The sequence below is a fragment of the Carcharodon carcharias genome, chromosome 10 (assembly GCF_017639515.1).
Source record: "Carcharodon carcharias isolate sCarCar2 chromosome 10, sCarCar2.pri, whole genome shotgun sequence".
Taxonomy (NCBI): Eukaryota; Metazoa; Chordata; class Chondrichthyes; order Lamniformes; family Lamnidae; genus Carcharodon; species Carcharodon carcharias.
Genome location: NC_054476.1, coordinates 161112476 through 161130993, shown reverse-complemented (window position 1 = coordinate 161130993; position 18518 = coordinate 161112476). Strand labels below are relative to the sequence as shown.

General features: G+C 45.0%; 1 protein-coding gene across 3 annotated transcripts in view; it reads right to left on the bottom strand.

Annotated features, from left to right (window-relative positions):
* ankrd13b (ankyrin repeat domain 13B) overlaps positions 1-18518 on the bottom strand; it is a 344010-nt gene that overhangs the window by 72505 nt on the left and 252987 nt on the right. For all 3 annotated transcript variants that reach the window (XM_041198330.1, XM_041198331.1, XM_041198332.1), the window contains one exon: positions 7609-7752. In XM_041198330.1, the coding sequence (XP_041054264.1) occupies positions 7609-7752 (144 nt within the window). The remainder of the gene's footprint in view (positions 1-7608; positions 7753-18518) is intronic.

Here is an 18518-nt window from a genome sequence, read left to right as displayed (position 1 = left end):
AATGGTCACGATGGTGATCCCATGGGCCATCGATCTGGTTGGGAGGAAATGACTCTCGTTCCTCCGGCCTGGGGATTCTGCTGCGGGGAGGCAGCTTCACCGTCTCCCAGGTTAAGGAGGTGGTGGGCGGGCGCCTCCTCGTAGCAGACGTAATGTACAAGAACGATCCACTCCGGGTAATTAACGTGTACGCCCCGGCACAAAAGGCGAGCGGCTGGAGGTTTTACAGCAGCTCCCACTGCTGCTGGCGACCTCCAGGCCGGTCATTCTGGGCGGTGACTTCAACTGCATCATCGATGCAGCTGGACGATCCGGCAGGGCCGACTGCAGATTGGACACTACGTCCAGATCCCTGATGGAAACAGTAAAGGATGCCAAGCTGCACGACGACTTCAGCAACCCTGCAGACAGAGCGCAGTGTAGATACACCTGGTCGCGGCCTGACGGGTCCATCTGTTCCAGGATAGACTTCCCGTTTGTGTCCCGTGCATTCACAGTCAGATCCACCGACGTCAAGCCGGTGTTCTTGTCTGACCACTGCCTCCTACTGGCTGACTGTCACTTAGAGGAAGACCAGAGGGCGGGCAGGGGGACATGGGAGCTGAATGTGCAACTGCTGACCCCAGAGAGCACTGAGGAGCTCAAGAGGGATTACAAAGGTTGGAGAACTGTGAAACCCCTCTTTGAGTCCCTGACTAACTGGTGGGAAATGATCCAGGAGAACATCAAAAGGCTTTTCATCCTCACAGGTATCCAGAAAGCTAGAAAGGAAGAGAAAGAAATGTCCAACTCCAGAAAAACATGCAGAAACTGCTCTGGCTACAGTAGATGGGGATCGATGTCAAGGAGGATCTCCAAGAGGTGAAGAGTCAGCAAGCCTCACTCTTTGCCTCAGAGGCCTCCAAAATCATCTTCTGTTCCAGAATCCGCTCCTTGGAGCAGGATGAGACGTGCTCACGTTTCTTCTTCCAAAAGGTACACAGAGAGAGCTCTGTGATCAGCAGCCTGAAGGAAGAAGACGGTTCAGTAAAATCATCACAGTCCGACATTTTGAGGATCAGCAAATCCTTTTATGCCGGATTGTATGACATGAAGCCCACAGACAGCACGGCCTCCCAGTTCTTCCTGTCCTCTATCACGGAGGTCTTAGACAACAGTACATGGGAGAGCCTGGACAAACCGCTAACTCCTGACGAACTGACTAAAGCCCTTGAGTCCTTCGAGAAGAGTAAAACTCCCGGAAGCGATGGTTTAGCGGCTGAGCTGTATTCAGCTCTGTGGGGTTGGATTGGCTCAGACCTACTAGAAGTGTATGAGGGTACGGTCTGGCAGCATGTCAGAATCCATGAGGAAAGCCATCATCACCCTCATCTACAATTAGAAGTGGGAAAGGGGAGAAATTAGGAATTGGTGACCCATTTCACTGTTGAATGTGGACTATAAGATTCTGTCCAAGGTCATCGCCAATCGGGTCAAGTCTGCTCTGGAATTGGTGATCCACCCTGACCAGACCTGCACTGTGCCCGGCAGGAAGGTCTCTGACAGCCTTGCGCTACTCAGGGATACGATTGCCTATGTACAGGACAGGGGTGTGGACACCTGCCTCATCAGCCTGGACCAGGAGAAGGCCTTTGACAGAATATCGCACACCTACATGGTGGATGTACTCTCCAAAATGGGGTTTGGGGAGAGAATCTGCAACTGGATCCAACTGCTCTACAGAAACATCAATAGCACAGTTTCAATCAATGGGTTGGAATCAGAAAGCTTTCCAATTAAATCTGCAGTCAGGCAGGGCTGCCCTCTCTCCCCTGTCCTGTTTGTGTGTTGCATAGAACCCTTTGCTGAGTCCATCAGGAAGGATCCAGGCATAAGAGGAGTGATGATCCCAGACAGTGGAGGCACTCAGATCAAAGTCTCCCTGTACATGGACGATGTCATTGTCTTCTGCTCGGATCCGCTGTCGGTGCACAGACTGATCAATATCTGTAACCAATTTGAACTGGCCTCAGGAGCCAAGGTAAATCGTGGCAAGAGTGAGGCCATGTTCTTCGGGGGCTGGGCTGACCGATCCTTTGTCCCCTTCACTGTCAGGTCAGATGGCCTGAAGGTGCTGGGGATATGGTTCGGAGGGACCAGGGCATGTGTTAGAAACTGGAAGGAGCGAGTGGCTATGGTGGAAAAGAAACTGGGCATGTGGGAGCGACGCTCCCTCTCCATTGTGAGTAAGAACCTGGTCATCAGGTGTGAGGCACTCTCGCTGTTGCTGTACATGGCGCAGGTCTGGCCCATTCCAGACTCCTGCGTGATGGTGATTACCTGAGCCATCTTTCGCTTTATCTGGAGATCGAAAATGGATCGTGTTTGCAGGGCCACAATGTGCAAACCTCTGGATAAAGGGGGCAAAAAGCCTGCCCAACATCACCCTCATCCTGATGGTCATGCTTCTATGTGGCTGCATCAAGCGGTGCGTAGACCCTCGGTACACAATCACCAAGTGTCACTACGTGCTGAGGTTCTACCTGTCCCCAGTGTTGCAAAGGATGGGTCTGGCCAAGCTGCTGCGGAACGCTTCAAGTAGTTGCACCATGCTACACCACCTGTCCATTGTGGAAAAATTTATGCAGAGAAACACCTTTGACCACAAGTCCATCAGGTAGTGGTCAGCATGTAATGTCCTAGAGGCCCTGTGGGAAAAGGAGGGGGTGGACCCGGTGGGATGGTTCCCTGAGCAGACTGTCAAAGTCATTTGGCAGAATGCCTCATCGCCAGAACTTTCCAACAAGCACCAAGACGTAGCTTGGTGAAGCTCCCTATCAGATCCGTCCTACACGCCAGGAGTCTCACCCCCTCTGCAGGTTGCCCTCGAGGTGGCTGTGGTGGGGAGGAGACTGTTGTTCACCTCCTTGTGGATTGTGTCCTTGCAAAGAAGGTCTGGAGAGAGATGCAGTGGTTTCTGTCGAGGTTCATCCCGAGCAGAGCTGTGACACAGGACTCTGTGCTCTACGGACTGTTCCCAGGGACACACACCGAGACAAACATCAACTGCAGCTGGAGGATCATCAACTCAGTTAAAAATTGCTCTTTGGTCTGCCCGAAATTTGTTGGTCTCCCAGCGCAAAGAGTTGTCCCCGACTGAGTGTTGCAGACTGGCACATTCTAAGGTCCAGGACTACGTGCTGAGGGACGCACTAAAGCTTGGGGCAGCTGTTGCAAAGGCGCAATGGGGAGGGGTCGCTGTCTAAGACCTTCCTGCCATAGTGCACTGAGAGGCTGGGAACTGTATAGACCCCTCGGGCTGCATGACCCACACTGAATGTATGCAATGAATATTACATGTGTCACAATTGTATTGAAGCACCTCACAGTGCAACATGATCAATGTAGATAACTTGAATACCACTGCATTGTCTGACTGTTTTGTAATGACCATGTTGAAATGTCTGTAATGTTTATTGATTGTATTGAAGCACCTCATGATCTATGTGGAAAACTTGAATATGATTTCACTTTTTGTGATGGCCATTTTGAAATGTCTTGTAATGTTCTTTCAGATATTTTATGAATAAAGTGTATTTTTCCAAAAAAAATGCATGATTAGGGATAACTGTTGATTCCATGACACACTATCTCACTAATTGAATGCATAAAGGTCAGTTCACAGGAGAGTCAGTCCGCCTGTGTAAATTGCATCCTTACTACAAGCCAATGCTGCTGTGGTGAGAAAGACAATGAACTGTAACAAATGTGTAACTTTTTTGAAAGTTTTTTTCAGCAACCTTCGTGCCACACAGAGGCAATGACTATCTCCAACAAAAGAGAAGCTAACCACCTGCCCTTGACATTCAATGGCATTACCATCGCTGAATCCCCCACTATCAACAACCTGGGTGTTACTCATTGACCAGAAACTGAACTGGACCAGTCATATAAACATTGTGGCTACAAGAGCAGGTCAGAGGCTGGGGATTCTGCGGCGAGTAACTCACCTCCTGATTCGCCAAAACCTGTCCACTACCTACAAGGCACAAGTCAGGAGTGTGATGGAATACTCTCCACTTGCCTGGATGAGTGCAGCTCCAATGGTACTCAAGAAGCTCGACACCACCCAGGACAAAGCAGCCCACGTGATTGGCATCCCATCCACTACCTTAAACATTCAGTCCCTCCACCATCAAAGCACAGCGGCAGCAGTGTGTACCATTTACAAGATGCACTGCCACAACTCACCAAGGATCCTTTAACAGCATCTTCCAAACCCGCAGTCTCTACTGCCTAGAAGGACAAAGGGTAGCAGATGCATGGGAACACCACGCAAGTTCCCTTCCAAGTCATACACATCCTGACTTGGAACTGTATTGCCCTTCCTTCATTGTCATTGGTCAAAATCCTGGAACTCCCTCCCTAACAGCAGTGGGGTGTACCTACACCACATGGACTGCAGCAGTTCAAGAAGGTGACTCACCATCACCTTCTCAAGGGCAATTAGGGATGGGCAATGAATGCTGGCCAAGCCAGTGACACCCTTATCCTGCGAATGAATAAATAAAAACACTCTTACACTGGATGGGAATGTCACTGGAAAGGCCAGCATTTATTGCCCATCTCTAGTTGCCCACCAATAAGAGGTGGTTAGACACGTTCTTCAACAGCTGCTGTCTGTATGGGTAAGGTACAGCCAAGTGCTTTCAAGGAGGAAGGTTCAAGATTTTGATCCAGCGATGATGTAGGAATGGCGATGTATTTCTAAGTCAGGAGAGCTCGAAGTTGGTGGTGTTCCCATGTGTTTGCTGGACTTATCCTTCTAGGTGGTAGAGGGCATGGGTTTGGGAGGTTATGTAGAAGAAGTCACTGCAGTGCGTCTTGTAGATGGTGCACACTGGTCCTGAAGAGAGTTTAAAGTGTTGGTTTGATCAATCATAAGGCTGCTTGGTCCTAGATGATTTCAATCTTCTTGAGTGTAGTTGGAGCTGCACTCATCATGGAAAGCAGAGGACGTTCCATCACACTCCTGGCTAATGCCTTGTATCAGGTGGAAAGACTTTGGTGAGTCAGGAAGTGAGTCATTCACTGCAGAGTACCTTTGCCAAGTGGTCTGGCCAAATTCAGCAACTTGTTGCAGCAGGTGTTAGGCATGTCAATGACAGCTGGTCCCCCTGGCAGATGGTGCAATGCTTCAGTGCATTTTTAGCAGTAAGTTACTCGCATTTGTTCCATTTTAAGATTGATCTTAAAATCTCCTAAAAGACCAAGCAAAAGGAAAGCTACAATTTTACTGAGTAAGTTCAATGAATTCCAATGAGCGTGCTCACTTGATTACCATGACAGCGACATATCATGTTGCTCTATCTCCCTTTAGGTTAATGCACAGTCATTTCTGGGGATAGCTTGATGACTTTCTTTGACATAATATTATGAGTTGACCATGAAACAAAAAGCAGCGATACATTATGTCACTGACAGATACCCTCTTAGACAATAAAGGAGCCAACTCACTGTTTTTATTTGTGTTTACTGACTGATTTGCAGTTATAGATTCCACACTCATACAGAGCTTCGGAATGTGTTGAGTGACAATGAAACAACAAGTCACTAAGAGTTACTAATGAAAAGAATGAAGAATGGTCTTCAAGCTTGGTGATAACTATTTTCTAAGAAACAAAAGGATTGACTTTGATTAGCAACAAAGATGGCCACTGGTTAAAGTTCCAAAAGGAGCCTTTCCAAGGCAAAGAAAATTGAATCAACTGAGATTTCATTTTGGTCCATTGGTTTATATTAGTTTTCTATTGTAAAGATAAAAAAAAGAAAGACTTGCATTTATACAGCACCTTTCACAACCTCAAGTCATCCAAAGCTCTTTATAGCCAATGACGTACTTTGGGGCACTGAAGAAGAAAATTGGCCAAGTCAGTGGGAGAGCTCCTTTGCTGTTCTTTGAATAGTGCTGTGGGATATTTTACATGAATAGACAGATGAGGCTTTGGTTTAATGTCTCATTGAATGGCGGCACACCTTCAACAACAATAACTTGCATTTATATAGCCCATTTAACTTAGGAAAACTTCCCAAGATGCTTCACAGAAACAGAAAAAAATGGATGTCAAGCTAAAGAAGGAGAAATTAGAAGGCTTGATGAACACTCTCTTCTAAGGAAAGAAGGAGAGGGAAGTAGAGAGTTGGAGAGATTTCGGGATTGAGTTCTGAAGTATGGGCCTAAATAGTATAGACATATAATGTTGGGAGGTTGGGGAAATGCTCGAGGTCAAATTGGAGGAGTGCAGTTCACAGAGGTTTGTGAGGCACAAGTGCCAGTCTAAATTTTACTGTTCAATGCTTGCATGGACCTTGACCCCACAGCTCCTCAATGTGGATATGGGAGTTGGGTCTACATTGTTTTAAAACATGAATAGTTTTCCCTTTCTAAGACCGATTGGTTGTTTTACTCGCCGTCCTGTTTGTGGGATCTCAGTTGAGATTTTCTGTTTTTGCTTCAGTTTTCTTTCTGCGATAAGTCTCAAACCAATGAATTTCGAGTTCAAACTGAGAGTGTCAATCTTGTGTAAACCTCCCTGTGGTGCTTGTACGGTAGTTAGGGACAGCAGAACTGTACGTATCTTCAGGGGACTGACAAGGAGATTGGCAAGGAGAACGCAAATGTGTATAAAATAAAATAAAGGGTACAATTTTAAAGGGGATGCAGGTGTAGGAGTACCTGGGGTATATGTGTGCAAAATGTTTGAAGTGGCAGAACAGGTTGAGAAAGCAGTCAATAAGCTATACGAGATCCTGGGCATAGAGTACAAAAGCAAGGAGGTTAATGGTGAACCTTTATAAAACACTGGTTTGGGCTCAACTGGAGTATTATGTTTAATTCTGGGCACCACACTTTAGGAAGGATGTGAAGTTATTGGAGGGGGTGTGGAAAAAATATATGAGCTCCAGTGATAAGGGACTTCTGTTTTGAGGATAGATAAGGGAAGCTGGAGTTGTTCTCTTGAAAAGAGAACGTTGAGGGGAAATTGGAAGAGGTATTCATGATCTTGGGACGTCTGGGCAGATTAGATCGGTAGAAACTGTTCCCACTGATGGAAGGATCGAGAACTAGCGAACACTGATTTAAGGTGACTGACAAAAGGAGGAAAAGCTTTTTGCGCAGTGAGCATTTAGGATCTGGAATGCATTACCCAAGAGTGTGGTGATGGCAGATTTAATCACGGTTTTCAAAAGGAAATTGGATAATTATCTGAAGAGAAAGAAATTGCAGTGCTACAGGGACAAGACAGGGAAGTGGGATTAGCTGAGTAGCTCCTACAGAGAGCTGTGTGAGTAAACATCCTATGATTCTATGAATAACTCCAGACTCTATTATTTGACCTTTCCTTAGAGCTTATAAAAAGACCAAATATTAAGAGCAGGGAGCATGTTAAATGATTCTATGTTGAAAGAGGTAATCTATGTGTGTGGTAATCCCTTACAGAAGCACACCATGTTGAAGGGCTACCGTATCTACTCCTGAAGTGATTTTTTAGAACTAAGAAATTGCCCACATTTAATGGCTCATAAATATTAAGCCAACACGGTAAGATGAATTTTATTTAAACTGACCTTGTCCTCTGAAGACAAAGCTGCGGCTCCCCCGCTGCCAGGTCATGTGATCAAAGCCGAGCAGTGTCGTGTCAACCCGCAGATTCTGTCCACTTTTCCAAACCCTGTAAGTGTCACTTGGGCAGATTTTGGAGACTAGGGGCACTGCAACAATCAGGCGAGAAAATCATTAGCATTCGGACTGGTGTAGACAATTCGCTCCCGCAAAAAAATTGACGTTTAAGCACCCAGTTAGGATGCCAGCAATACAGGCAACTTTGTATGTTGAAATGACATAGATAATTGGATCCAGTAGTATTATTCATGTTATGTCACATGATCACCAGCACAATGGATCACATCTGGTATCTCAAGCCTGGTATAGCCTGATAGGTTAATTGAATAATCTTTCTTCTACATCCTTAACATTAAAATTGCAATTATTTAAAAACAATTTTTGATAAATATTGACATTCAAGGTAAATGAAGCTCACCGGCACAACAGAAAATTGCCAGTTTGCGCACAGTAGGAACCGGCAGCCCAACAGGCTAAACATTTATAATCACGCATCATTGGCCCAGATTTTGCAGTCAGCAGCCAAGCAAGGGCACCTCTTGCTGGCCTCGAAGACAGCTTCACTGAGAGGTCTACCAATCTGTGGTGAGAACTTTAACCCTTCCAATGTGTCTTTAATTGTAGCATGGTTTAATGGGGATTTCCAACGTCGAGCTGCGGTAATACCACTGAGCTGTTTAAGTAACCTATCACATTAAAGAATTCTCATAGATAGCCCATCAGGAATTAGAGAACACTAATAACCAAATCACTGTTTAAAATTTTATAGGCAGTGAAATAAAGATTGGGATAGATACATGGCATGAAAATAGCAGCTGAAGTATCCTGAAAAATCTCGTAATTTTTTTTTCAGTTATATTAAAAAATCTAATAACTAATCATAATGGAGACATTTAACAGCACTCCATATATTATTCAGGGCTGGGTCAGTTGTTCAGCAGTAGTTAATATTCAAAGTACCATTAAAAACCTAGTTATACCTCACTATGCAGGACTTAACTTTTTATGGGGTTTCTATTAGTGACATGAGAGTTCCCACCAGATCAATTGATTTCGCTGAATGCCAGCTCTGGGTAGGAGTCCATATCATAGCCAGTGGCAGTGGTGTGAATGAAAACCACAACTTCAGGATTTCTGTTTTAATCTGGGCTTGTGCTAAACATTGAAGTTGAGGTCAGATTCAGAGGGATAATCACAGTGCACGCTGACAATTGTCAATCAAAAACACCACAAATTCCGAGCCATTATATACAGATGTTGTTCACAATGCTTCTCCTACTTGATGGGGAATTGCAATCTTCTTCTGCTCTCGTGGATACTATTTAGTCATTGCAATGTTTGCAGAATAATGTCGTAGGTAACCTGAAGGGATTTGCATCATTATCTTCCATATATCCACCTATTGATGGATGGATAAATGAGAATTCATAACTGTGCTGACAGTATGTCTCCAGAAAGCACTTTGCACAGCAGCAACAATTTGCACTTATTTGGTGCCTATTATTTAGAAAGATATCCCACTGAGAGAGACGGTGAGATTAGTCTAGGTGACTTATGTGGAGTCAAATTCGAGCCAGCTGATGGACCACATGGCTATTCCAGTGCTGTAATATTCAACGCTTCTACACACTGGGAGGTTCCCTCGCCAAGGAGTTCATTTTGACTTCCTTCTCCTGGAATTAACGGAATGTTAACAACCTGAAACTGAGGTTGTAACCTTACCAATGCAATTTCACTGGCGATGCAGTCAGTTCCATTTTGAAAGGGCCTGCCACTGAACATCCAAAATGCTTTGGGCAACATGTTAATCGGAGTTCTGTGATGTAAATAGAACTTCGATTGGCCATTCTTGGTTGGAACTGGTTGGAGCCCAGGCCGTGCACTTCCACAATCGATGGAACCAAAGAGACTTCTTTGTGAAGCTAACCAAGGATGGCAGTGTACCAGATTGTATTTGTGGACCCCGGGACAAACCCTCCGCACAACACCCCCTCCCCACTAACAAATGTTGATGGAGGCTGCCCCACCCATTCTTAAGGTCTCACTCCAGCAAGCTGCCTCTGAGATGTATGCCAAATTTAAATGAGGACAAGGCCTCAAAAGTGAGGAAACCTTTTCAACCCCAGAACAGACATCGAGTCAACACTTCCATTGGTCGCCCAAAAGTTAAAATCACAGTGCATGAGCATTTTGACCCCAGCTGATGTTGAGCATACACTATACCAATGTTTTAGTCCTGGATGAAGTAGAGTCAATATTGGAGTTCACAATATCAGTGTACGTTTAGGGACCAGATGAGATTTGAGTATCTGCGTCAAGGAAGTTTTGGCAGCAGGTGAAGTTGGCTGTGTTTGTGTTGCTCCACCTAAGGTGAACGTTTTGGCATTGATAAGGTTGAGTCTACATCAGGGTTTATTATGTCAGTGAATGTTTTAGCTTGAAAACTCCTGCCTCACTTTCTCTTCTTTATGACTCTTAGATGTTCCTTCTTAACCTAGTACGATAAAAATGATAAACAAAATCAGGTAAATGAGATCCATGAGCTGGCTTTAAATCTGTAATAGCCGTCAGCCACAGTAGATCTATTTTACATCCAGAAATGCAGGCCCCATTTCAGTTCAGTCTATAGGCTTTTTTCTTAATGGAATTGGTGGGATGAATAAAGTTGCTTCAGGCTCTTATCACATTTCATACAGCTCCAATGAACAATCCAGCTCTGACACGCTCCCAATTTGCAGCCCAGAGTTACTGAAGCAATAGCATCCCATCATTCAAACCCAATCCACTGCTACAACCTGTTCCAATCCTGCAAATTGATTCCTCTTCACATTGTCAGCACAGAATTGGTTTCAAATACTGCTTAGAATTCACACTTCTCAACGTGCTGAGCCTTGCTCCATGGCAGGCAGAGCCTCCTGTTACTTAAGACATTATTAGCATCCACTTATTAAACTTTTGGGCAAGGATGCGTAACTATTAAGATGTTCACTTCTCACAGATGTTACCTCCAGAGCCCTGGGCACTCTGAGCTGTCAGTTTAAATTCCAAACTGCTTGATGGGGAGTAGTGGTGTGTAGAAAACTGTGACAGCAGGTTAAATAATTTTCGAGTATCACAGGCATTAATATCCTAGATCTCTGATGTGCTGCTCACAATGTAATTGCTCCTTATCTAATGTACCTCATCTATTGTTTTGTTATGGCATTTAATTTGTATATGGATAGATAATACTCAACATCTGTAAAAGATATAGAGTTACTAATCATTGAATAAATGTGACCTTCCATGACCATCAAAATTCATTATCTTTCCATGATTTACTTCCCCTGAAAGTTTTTAATTAACTCTTGTGCAGTCCCACTGGTGCCTAGTTGGGAGATCATTAAGTGTCCATTCTTAGCAGTACACTGGATGTCAGCAGATATTTTAAGATGGGGGTCATGAAACAATGCCTACATATATGTATTTTTCAAGAGAGGCCATTGGACAGCAACCTGCGGGCTTCTGAACCCCACTGTCAGGCTGAAATATCAGTTAAAAAAATCACACTGTGAGAAGCAGTCATTTATTGCAATTTTCCCTGGGGTGACCAATTAATGGCCAGTGGGTTGGCTCAGCGTCCAATTAATGGCCAGTGGGTTGACTTGCCATCCAATTAATGGCCAGTGGGTTGGCTCAACGTCCAATTAATGGCCAGTGGGTTGGCTCGCCATCCAATTAATGGCCAGTGGGTTGGCTCACCATCCAATTAATGGCCAGTGGGTTGGCTCGCCATCCAATTAATGGCCAGTGGGTTGGCTCACCGTCCAATTAATGGCCAGTGGGTTGGCTCGCCATCCAATTAATGGCCAGTGGGTTGGCTCGCCATCCAATTAATGGCCAGTGGGTTGGCTCACCGTCCAATTAATGGCCAGTGGGTTGGCTCACCGTCCAATTATGGACAGTGGGAGGGCTCTCGAAGCTGGAGGGCCAATCAGAGGACTTCCAGCTTCAAAGCAGCAGCAGATGCAATGGAAAGTAAGTGAGGGAGAGGGAACTTCAAAATGGCGGTGCCCTCTCGCTAACCTTTTTAAAATTAAACTAAAAATTGGATTTAGCAGCTAGGCCGCCACAGTGAGTGGGAGCCCCCTCTACACGGTGGCCTGCACCCAGACAGGCGAGGCCCTGTAGGCAGCTAAATTGGCCCTTCTTGCCTGCAGGAAAATGGAGGGAGACTGGGATTTTCCAGTCTGTTACCGGGGCTCAATATGCCTTTAATCACTTGTATTGGCTGCTACCCAAGTGACTCAGCTGCCTGTTCTGCCACCCAATTCCAGCCTCTGCAAAAAAAGGTGGGACAGAACCAAGGAAACATCATGCTGGCTGGTGGTGTTGCCCACCCACCTCCAATCCTGGACCCGGCAGGGCCTAAAAATCAAGCCATTGGGTTGGAAATATTAGCTGTCTTTTCCTCCTCTCTAGCCTCAAGATATTGGGTGACATTTTTACTCACTGAAAACGCATCCACCTTTACAACATTAAAATTGGGCCCATTGGGCCTGAAATGCCAGTAGGACTTAAATGGTCAACACAGGGGATCACCTAGAGGGGCTGGAATTTGTGCCAGAATTTGGTTCTGCTAGGATGTGTTGCTTCGAAGTCTGGCATTTCTTCATTGCAAATGTTTCTACGAGCAAGTTTCTGGGCCAGATTTTTGTCTCCAAGTGGAGGCGGGGATCAGTTTGCAAAATGCTGACAGTAGTTTTTTTTAGGCAGGAGAAACAATTTTCCTCTGACCTCCTGATCCTGTGCCATTTTCACCTGGCCTTTTTGCAGGCCAGGAAGGCTTTGGGTGGCAAACGCATACGCACCTCTTCTTCAGTTGGAGGCGCCATTGTGAGGACCACAGGAAAATTGCATGTCCTTCCGCACACTATGTTCATGTACTGGTGCAGGTTTTGGAAGCCCTAAAAAATGGATCTCCTTGGAGAGTTCATGACCACTGCGGGGGGTGGGGGGGGGGGGGGGAACCTGTTGAGGATTTGGGAACACTCTGATAGGTAAGTGTAAAATGTTTTGACACTTTCAAATGGCACTGTTGGATGCTGTATTGTAATGTAGAGGTGTTTTTAATGCAGTGATTAATCATAGGGATCTATCCTGCAAAGGTAAGTTGACCATTAAATTGACCAACATTGTATAAGTGTTGACATGCATTACAGTACATTTTCCATGAAGAAAGTGTCATAATGCATTCTAAACTATAGAAAAATATGCTGGGAAGCTTTCTTGTCATGTTTGGTACTGTAATTTGCCTTTGAAAAAAGTCCCCTGCTGTTGAAAGTTTAAGGAAATCTAACCACCTGCCCCCCTTCCATTCATTGACAGACAATCTGCTTTGTAATAGAATTGTGGCACCATCTGTTCTTTCAGTTTCAGAGCTAATGTTTTGACAACTGTGGTCATTGTGAATGCTTGGCTGAGTTCCAAAATCTACATTTATGCCTTGATCTCTGCAGATACTCCAAAATATGGTAATGTCTTGAGCTCAGCAGGTATTGACATAGCAGCTCAAGGGAATGATTGACAGTTTTTAGAGGCTGTAATAACATAATCCGCCTTTGATGTGGTCTCTGACTACATAGTTGTTTGTTTGCACAACTTAATGACCACTTACATGACTGAGCTTTTTTCAATAGGAGTATGTTTTCTTTTCTTTGCAGTATCAATGACAAATGTTTGAATGAAAGTCTTATTAGTTTTTTCCAGGTTTAATTTTTTTACACCTGCATTTAAATAATTTACATTGCTATTGTTTGGTTCCTGAGGACAGTGTGTAGTTCATAATGGGTGAATGACTCTGGGGAAATATATGGAGGGCATCAAGTGGGCATGGGGTGGTGTGGGAGATTTGAAGGGGTATGGGGCTCTGAGGAGGCATGGGGGGGCATTGGGTTTGGGCGGGTGGGTGAGTAGGGGGTGAAATTCGGGGGGCATTTGAATAGTATTGGGAGTGGAGCTGCTGGGTGGCCTTCTAACCCACGTTCCTCCTGCATTCCATCGCGGCAAACTGCACCGCAAACCCAAACCCTGCAGGAGAAAACAAAAATCCCAGGCAAAGTCAGTCATGAGTTGTGTGTGTTTTGGAGGTCAGGTCCCAACTTGCATTTTGCACACCCCTTACAAAAGTCCAGCCCTCTAGCTCCACGTATGTGAATACCAGCCGATAATAAACGTCCCTTGTAAGGTTTTCCTGAAGGTAAACCCTACTCATCCTAACCTAAAAATTCAAGTTCAGCCTTCACCTTGCTCGCAGAATTGTTCTCTCGATCTTCTGCCCAAAATAAAACATCTAACAAGTCAATTTAATTGAAGGTCAGATCAAACAAGTTAGGCTGTCAGGACAATTATCCCATCATCAATATACTCCTTTAGGCTCTACTGGGAGCGCAAATGAGTTGACAAGATGAACTCTCATGGTCAAGTTATGCTGCAGTCTGTGTATTGATGAATGTAGCTTTTTGTTATGAAGGCAAATACCACAGGCTAGCTGGGGAGTGATCTAACAGTGCGTTGGATTTTGTCAAGCAATTAAAGATCTTTGCTTTCACGTCCACTGTTCAATGTTAGCCAAGGGTCAAATACATGCAATGGCTTTTTGCCACTATTGAAGAAATATGGTGGTGGACTTACCATAGTTTTCCCCACACAGATAGGACAAGGTGTTGCATAAGAGAGCATTGTGATGTCATAGATATGGAGAGAGGGATCTGCAGTGTCGGAAGCTCTAAATTGTGGTAGAATTGTGCAACTGCAGATATGACTATGCATCACAGAATGATACTCCCCAAATAAAAAATGCCACAACTTACATGGCAAATTTAATGTATTACTAGTTAATCTATCATGATGTTGCACATGGCAAGTGAAGGTCAACTGTAGCCTTCAAGGAAAGCTGGGTTAATTGCTTAAATGGTGGGGATAACAGAGCACAAATGTAATTTAGTTTCCGTTTTAAATTAAATATTCTGTCCTTATTTTATATTTCCATCTAAATTTCCTATGTCCACTTTTAAAACGGGAATTGCTTATGTAGGACTGTCATGCTGAATTTACACCCTGCTATCAGTCACGGTGTGGCAGTGCCTTAAATAGGTTAAGGGTGGGGGGCTAGTAATTACAGCAGGACAAGTGTATTTAAGACCGAGATAGATGGGTTCTTGGTTGGTAAGGGGATCAAAGGTTACGGGGAGAAGACGGGAGAATGGGGTTGAGAAACTTATCAGCCGTGATTGAATGGTGGAGCAGACTCGATTGGCCAAAAGGCCTAATTTCTGCTCCTACGTCTTATGGTCTTATGGACAAGTTGATTGTTGCCATTATGAATATAAATATAGGAATTGATAGTCCAGAGAGATGGCAGCATACAAACTGATATAAGATGCTTAATATCGAAAGAAAAGAAAAACTTGCATTTATGTAGCACGTTCCTTGCCTCCAGACATCTCAAAGTGCTTCACAATCAATGAAGTGCTTTTTTGCAGTGTGGTCACTATTGAAATGTGAGAAATGCAGCGGACAATTTGCACACAGCAAACTCTCACAAACAGCTCTTGGGACGTAGGATGATCTTGGAGTAGTAGATTATTTTGGCAGAGAGTGCGAGATCCATCAGCATTTGGGGTGATCAAACCAGACCTGGTGCTGAATGGCTAAACCAGTTGTCTGCCAGATAGTCTCTCAAGTTTGCACCCCTGGTGGGAGTAAAGATTAATGCAATACCATGGCACGACCAGGATTGGGCAGAGGTCTTTGCTCAGGATGAGGCTTTCAAAGGTAGAAGTGAGCAAATGGTTGAGCAAATTGGCAGTAAAAGCATGGAAGGTCAAAAGCTATGCAATTGGGAGTTTGAAAGTGACTTGTGGAAGACCTTTCCAGGGTTGAATGAAGAAGGAAATGAGGTTGGAAGGTAGGGAGGTGTGGGTAATAAGGCCTGGATGGAAATGGCTGAAGATGATTATGTCATCTACTTTTTGCTTAGTCAGTAAGGACTGCTCTCTAAATCAATGGCCAGGATTTTCCATGTCCGCTGGCTTTGGGCGTGAGTGGACAATAGGGTGAGAAGGCCAAAAATTGGTTTCATAACGTTGTGAAACCAATTTGCGATCGTCCAATCAGCCCATCGATGGCGGGGTCACATTCCCTGCCACTGGGTGTCAGGAACCTCATAGTAATACATCGGCATTTTATTCTAAAGCCAGGCTGCTGGACTCATCCAGCCCCCCCCCACCCAGCGCTGGATCGTCCGCCCACGTCGGCGGAAAAACACGCCAATGTGTTTTCACAATAACATATATAAGGCTTGCACTTTGGCGGGCTTCACTTTGCTCGGGACTTCAAGGTTTGTTTTCCTACCTTGCTTCAGTCAACACTCACAGTCATCAGTGCCAGGCTTCACAGACAGCACCACATCACTTTTAGAAGGGCTCACGGGCAGGTCTCTACCTACCAGACCAGCCATTTATGGGTGGCTTTTCAACGGCTGCAGGGCTAGGGCTTGCTTAGGGAAGGGCAAGAAGTGGCCTCAGGCTGCAGGATGAGGGTTAAACTGCGGAGAGAGGGGATCCCAGGGTGTGTGGGGGGGGGCACATGTTGATCTGTGCAAGTGGCCTCAAGATGGTGAGGGCTGAGGAGGCAGTCTCCAGGGGAGATGAGGCCAGATGGACATGTGAGGGTATGTGTGTGAGAATGGGGTGTTGATTTCCCTTGAGCTGGCAGTGAGTGAGATGCCAGTAAATGTGTGATGGGTTTGAGTACATGAGTTTAGAGTGATGAGATGGTTGCCTTACCCTGGCAGCATGGATGAGATCATTCATCCTCTTTCTGCACTGGATGACCAACCTCTTCTGTGCGACATTGGCACTGACCACCACTGCCATCGCCTACCAAGCGGGCGTGGTAATATTGCTGCCATTCCTGTAGCCAGAGCAGGGGTAGTGGACATCACAGCGGACCTCCATGGTGTCGAAAAGGCACTCGAAGGATGCAGTCTTCTTGCTTTTCGTGACCATATCTTCCCTGCAGCAGTCCCTGGGCTGGAAGCACTGAGCGCTGCTGTACTTTAAACATGCTGCCTGGCGTGATGAAGCAGCGAGGTGATGGCATGACAGGCGAATCAGAGCCCACCCGCTATGGACACGGCGTGTATCCTGGCAATGCATAATTAACGCGGTGGGTTTGGGAATGGTATGGCGTGAAAAGCCGCCATTGCGGCCGACGGGTAAAGCGTTGCTTTTCCTGCCCGCTACCCACAGCGCGTGCAAATCTGGGACAATTCCGCTCGATATCAATGCTTTACTCTGCATGTGACTCTTGACTCAGGAGGAGGTGCTAATCTCTGGGCCATGCTGATGTCAGGAGTCTGTAAACACATCAATAACAATTTTTTTTTTCCACTGAGGGATGATTTGGTTTGTGCAGTTAGTTAATTGGATTGATTTTTACAACTACTCAGCTTTCAAGGTCAGCATGTAAACAATTGTTCCAAAGCGAGCTGTCAGTGGAGTTCCTGGCAGTTTGAAGTCTCAACAACGCCAAGGGGAAAGTGTGTCACAGGTGTGTTGTGAAGTTCAGCACTTTGGAATGTGTCGTGTATACCGAGCGGCCTCAGCAGAATGACAGAGATCTCTCACCGAAGGTGCGGGTTGGCAGCTCTGTGTAATCAGAGTACAAAATGAGCTCTCCAGACACCTGCCCACACCCTTAGGATGTTTTAATTCCCTGCTCCTTTACCTCGATTTTGGCTGAACTGAAGTAACAGATTGCTCATCTCCAGGAGTCTCTCGGAATAGCCAAGTTACATTATTAAAAGCTAGTGGGGGCTAATGGAAAACTGTTATTCTTATCTTCAGCACGTTTTATCAATATTTGAATTATTTCGCCAATCGCAATCAATCTTTTAAGTCTAAATAAATTCTATTGAACAAAAATGACTTTTTGAGGAATTTGTTTTTACTCTGTTCGCCCAGCTGAGAGATGCTGAGATGTTAGAGTGCTGAGTTTTATAGTGCTCTTGTAGATTCTTGCTGTTGAATGCTCAAACACTTTTAATCTACACTCTTGGCAGGGCTTTCTGCTTCTGTATGCCTTAGCCCATGATTTACCAACAGTTATTTTAATGCCTTGGGAAATTGTGGGCTGGTGAGAGCAGGAGCGTTAAAAAGAACCTCAGTTCCTGTCTCTTCTCATTGAAAGATTTCCACCCATTCAGACTGGATGAGAATTTAAACCCGGATTCCAGGGGTGAGACATCATTGTGGCACACCCCTATTCTATACAGGTGGATGTAAGAGCTCCCATGACACTGTTTGGAAGAAGAGCAGGGCACTTAGCCCTGGTTTCCTGGGTAAAATATATCCCTCAACCAACATCGCAAAAAAAAAACTCTATCTGGTCATTACTACATTTCTGTTTGTTGGGAGCTTGCTGTGTGTAAATTGCTGCTGCTTTTCCCACATCACACCAGTGACTACACTTCAAAAGAATTTCATTGGCTGTAAAGTGCTCTGAGATGACTGGAGGCCTTGAAAGATGTTATATAAATGCAAGTTCTTCCTTCCTCTCACTAGAAGCCGACCATTTTGTTTTGGATCCTTGCGCTGTAGAATGTGCCAATTTACATTGTTAATCTTCTCATTGGCGACAAAAAGGAAGTAACTGCAGTTTTTGGGCTCAGTTTATTTATTTTGATGGGGATAGGAATGAGAGGGTTGTCCCATGGAGAGAGATTAAACAGAATAGGCCTAAATTCTCTTCCATTTAGAAGAATGAGAGGTAATCTCCTTGAACCATGTAAAGTTCTTAGAGGAGTTTACAG